The 4,957-nt window shown below is 41.6% G+C and overlaps 1 protein-coding gene across 1 annotated transcript in view; it reads left to right on the top strand.

The window, feature by feature from the left end:
* The first annotated feature begins 2,852 nt into the window (after positions 1–2,852).
* The window catches only part of nr6a1a (nuclear receptor subfamily 6, group A, member 1a), a 30,827-nt gene continuing 28,722 nt past the window's right edge, over positions 2,853–4,957 (top strand). The window contains exon 1 of the mRNA XM_034871867.1: positions 2,853–3,184. Within this exon, the coding sequence (XP_034727758.1) occupies positions 3,169–3,184 (16 nt within the window). The 5' untranslated portion in view covers positions 2,853–3,168. The remainder of the gene's footprint in view (positions 3,185–4,957) is intronic.

Below are 4,957 nucleotides of genomic sequence, written 5' to 3'. Positions count from 1 at the left end.
GGGTTGCTGTTGTGAGATTGAACAAGTGGTGTTAGTAGGGTGGAGCTGTGGAGAGGGTGGGCTGGGACACTGGCTGGGTGATACGAGACAGGCTTGTCCACTGTAGTGCGAGGTGAGGATCAGGTAGAGAAGTGGCTGCTGGGTACACAGAGCATCAGGTTGTGCAGTAGAATTTGGGGAGTGGCACACCGGTGAAACCCTGGATGCTTCTCACTATGGCCCCCTAACCAGGACGCTGGAGGGGATGAAGGAAGAGAACCCACTGGATGGTAAGATGCTCTTACAGGCTTAAGGCTGGTTACCACAGCACGGCTGATATGGGCAGAATCATGTCAGAAAATGTAAAACTCAATGTGTTGATTTTAAACTGGATGGGTTCAAGTCAAAGGTGCAAGTAGGAAACTGTAGGATATCTGCAACCTGGTGTTTAAAGGGCTGTAATTTCTAGTTTGCATGCTTTTACAAATAGTAATGCCAATATGATAGCCACTAATATTTTGGTGTCTTACTTGGGCCGTTATAAACAAAATGGGAAAAAAACACCAAAGGTAACCAGCAGCACAAACCTTTTCTTGATAGAATCTTAAATCTTATCTTCTAATCCTAAATTGGCAATGTCTTGAAGTGGCTGATCAAAGAGAAAGTCAACTAGATACTAACCAGACGTGGAATGCATTCAGGACTTGACAGTTTATGATTGATGTGTCTGTGCCAAAGACCCATTTCAGTCAGTCCTGAAAAAGTATTGGGGTTAAATTCCTAACCCAAGATTTTGTAAAATGCACAGGTTCAGGTTTGTTGTGTATATTCATGTTCAAAATATGTTGGGTTGGGCAATGTGAAATTGGGTGAGCAATTCACATTGCCCATTCTGTTTAACAAATGGTGACAAACCAAAAGCTTTTAGATATAAAACAGGGGAAAGCAGTGAAGGATGTCAATGGAGAACCCAAACCAGCAAATGCATGGCACGGCATTTTTCTTGACCATGTTTTATCGATTCTGATCAAAGCAATAATTGCTTTTGTAAATTGCTTTTTTTTTAATTTTTCAAAAAATTATTTACTAGCCTTTTAAGAATTTATTTTATCATAGGAACAATTGACACAAAACACTGAGATAGGGTGGGGTGACATGCAATGAAAGTCCTGCCCATAATCAAACCAGGCCTAGTTACTGAAATATATTCATCTATTACCTTATTCAAAAAATAACTAAATACCTTTACTGATTACTTCTGCCAAATTGAGTAATGTGTTACTGTAACTTTTTAGTTACTTTTCAAGAGTCTACTTTGAAATCTTGCCATTGGTAATGTGCCTGTAGCACTTATTTCAGAAGGCTTCTGTTGTCTGTGTGTACTATCAATAATGTCAGCCAGATGCCAAAATACGTCTTATCAGTTTACTCATCACTTTGGTTGCAATATGCTGGCCGACGTTTTGGTCAACATGACAGGGCAATGTGTTTGGGAATTACCTTTGTAAACATTGTATGAAACAGAGGAGTCAAAGGTTTGTTTACAAAAAAAAAGAAGAGTTATTATAAGAGTTGAGGACCTTGAACATATAGAATTGTGAAAAAAATCCAATGCTCATGGTTCCAGTAGTAGCCTGTGCGAGATTGGTTGCAAACAGACAGATACCCAACAATACAGGTACACACATGACCAAACGCATGATCCCCTCCAGACCTGTGCCTGGCAGATGGGGGAGATAATTACCAAGGAACAAGCCTTTCAGTTACAGTAATTTAATTACTTATTTAAAAGATCATTTGTTAGCGTACTAGTTGCTGCAGACAGTAACGGAACTACTGTAACGCCTTCCAGTTTAGACCACTACATCCAGGATTCCCAATGAATTAGTTCTTTAACTAATTTAAAGAAGGATAAAATCAGGTCATCACATGATTTCAGCACCATTACATGAAATAAAATCTATATCTCACCACCATCATTATTCTTCCAATACTCTCATTACATGACCCAAAAGCCATGAAACATCAAGACGATCAAACGAAGTATACATTTGTTATGTAATGTTGCACTTACAATTAGTAATTGCCAACACGTTTTCAGAAATATTCTTGAAATTACAAGTTATGATGGACAATAGTATTCCTGTTGATTGAAAACAATATGAGTGTCCATGTTGGACCGCAAGAGCACCCCCACATTAAGCTGGGATCTTCTGAATGCAATGTTCATGAATGTTCATCCTTTTATGGAGGACTGTATTGAAGGAAAAGCATCCACCTCAGCGTTTCCCTTGGCCTCCATCTCATTGGCTCTTTTGCTTTCCACTCTGCAGTTTGTAATAGGGCTGTGCAATCACTCACAGTGTTAATCGTGATTGCATCACCGGCTTTGAACAATCACAAAAACAGAATAATCGTGCAACGCTTATTTTGCACATTGCGTTTTTCTAGTTCCCTCTTGTGTTATGAAGGAAACCTAAAGTTTTTAATGGCAGAACTATGAAGGGAAATTCCACAGATCAAGGTGTTTTCACGGTTGTTGTTTTTTAACAGTAATTGATCGACATTGTTCCAAAGAAACGAGTAATCGTGATTTCAGTGTTGACTAAAACAATCGTGATTATGATGAATTCTTTTCATACCCGAGCAGCCCCAGCTTGTAACCCAGCAAGCGGAGAAACTTTGGCTTTACCCTTTTAACCTTGTGCACTAAGTGCTTCAATTAGTTAATGTTTGTGTGTTTTGTCAGCTTGAACCTGTGTTTATGCTTAGCCATGCACTTTGGTCCCACTCTGAAGTGCCAGAGGCATTGGTTGAGGGGAGGGCAGGCTAATTTGGGCGAGGGCTGGGAGTGCCGGTTGGGGAGTATAGTATTGTTGAACGGCAGCGAAAATAGGACTATCAGTTCCACTCAGATAACCCCTAGCTGTCATTGGACCTCAAGCCAAGCTGTGACCCCGGAGCTTGAACTCTGCGGTCATGTGACCGGGCAGTAAAGTGACCAGTGGTGTTGCTCTGCTCTGGCTGTGGTCAGAGAGGGACAGGCTGTCAAAGAAAGAGGTTGCTGGGAGAGAGAGAGAACAGAGACAGAGAGGGAGCAGAGAGTCATGAGGCAACCAGGCCCGGTGGCTTTTTCTTAGCCTACGTCCGAGCTTGAATGGGGTGCAGGCAACCTGGGAGAAGAATGAAATGGATACATGGGAAGGTAAGGGCAGCAGAGAAGGCTATTGCTTTTATTTATTTCTTTTTAAATGGGCCATACTTCCACTCACCATAATTATATGTGCATGGGGGAAGAGAGTTTGTAAGTACAGAGAATGTAATATTCTTTTGTATACCTTTTGTGTGTTCGATTTGGAAGGCTAGTTTCTGTTTTGTGTTTATATGTTACATTAGGATATTGCTAGCATGTCAAACCAAGATCCATATCCAACGGTTTCTGCAGTATATTTGAGAATTATATGGCCTTGGGATTACTATAAATCAATGTAAAAAAAAAAAATTAAACTAGAAAAAAAATTAGTCCCGGTATCTGCTGCGCTCAAGATCCTCTGCTGCGGTTTGGGTAAACAGTTGCTGCATTGCTTTTAGATTTGCGCTACATTTGATGGGATTAGCCCTTTCTGCAGCGAGTTCTTGATTGTCTGATTGTCAGGCCACAGCTAATGAGCTGAAAGATATTCCAGCTTTTCACAATGTTCCTTGTGATCGATGCCCTCAAGTGCTATGTTTATGTGTGTGTTATGACACATCTCCCTATGCCTCCATGTGTATTGATCTGTGGTATGGGCCTGTGGGTTTGTACAGTGTTGATGTGATCCCTCTGCTGGCCAGTCACCACTAACCCTGAACTGAGAGTACTTTCATATATTGCCATCTATTGCCCTTTTTGTTTTGCTTCTTTCTGTTTTACATTTTGTTACTTCCATGCTGTTTTGAGCCATTTTGTAGTTTTTTTTCCCCCCTGACCTAAGTTCATTACCCTCAACCCAAATTGCTTTTGGCTCGTCTGTTCTTTTATCACTTCATTTGGTTATTATATAAAGTGCTAGAATAAAATAACCTTCCCTTGGCAGTTTTCGCACTACACCCCTCCCCAAGCACCCAACCCCCAGGTCCTCCCCTTGTATTTCAGGAATTTGGAATGTGATCCTCTCTCACTCTTTTAAGATATATAGCCCACATGGCAAAGCAAAGTGTCCTGGACTGCTCATCACTGCCGCATGTCCTTAGATAAGTGCTTATCTCGCAGTTTATTGATTGTAGTGTTCGCTCGAATCATTTTCGTCGTAACTTGCTAATCCTCGACAAGATATCGCCACTCGGGGAGCTTTAAAGACCATGAAAGAATGTTTGGTAATAATGTCCTTCATTCGATATTTTCCCTTCAGGGACTTGCAGTGTTGCATGTGGAGGAACTATGTTACTGTATTGGTCCCCCTCCCCCTCATGCTAATCCCTCTGCCAGAAGCCATGTTTGTTGTGCTCCAGCTGAGGGGGGGTTAACTCCACATGTACCACTGCTAACAATCACCACATCACCTTCATTCTGCAGGAAGCCCTACTGTTTTGATATTGTTCTGTTTTTTTTTTTGTGTGGAAAGGCTGTATTCATTCAGTGTGGGGGAAGCAGAAACAAAGCACAAAAGGCAGAGAGAGAGAGAAAGAGAGAGAGAGAGATTGTTTGTTTGTGTGGATGTTGGTGCAGGGGGACAGAAGCTGTGTGAAGATCAATAGTAACCGTGGGGGAGGTCAGGGACTCCTGTGACTCTGTAATGCACGTCTATAAATAGCCAATGACAGGGGCTGCTCATTCCAGCCGTGCATGCATGCTTCTTGCTTTTCCTAATTTCACTGAAACGTATCCATCTCCCCAGCCAAAGCCTTGTCAAACCAAACACCATGCTCACACAAGTCCATCATGTTGCAGATCATTATCTATTTAAGGGTGTGTTATTTCAACTGCTCTTCACCCCCC

This window comes from Etheostoma cragini, chromosome 5 (genome assembly GCF_013103735.1).
Source record: "Etheostoma cragini isolate CJK2018 chromosome 5, CSU_Ecrag_1.0, whole genome shotgun sequence".
Taxonomy (NCBI): domain Eukaryota; kingdom Metazoa; phylum Chordata; class Actinopteri; order Perciformes; family Percidae; genus Etheostoma; species Etheostoma cragini.
Note: the sequence above shows the minus strand (reverse complement) of the source record. Positions and strands in the feature narration are given on the sequence as shown.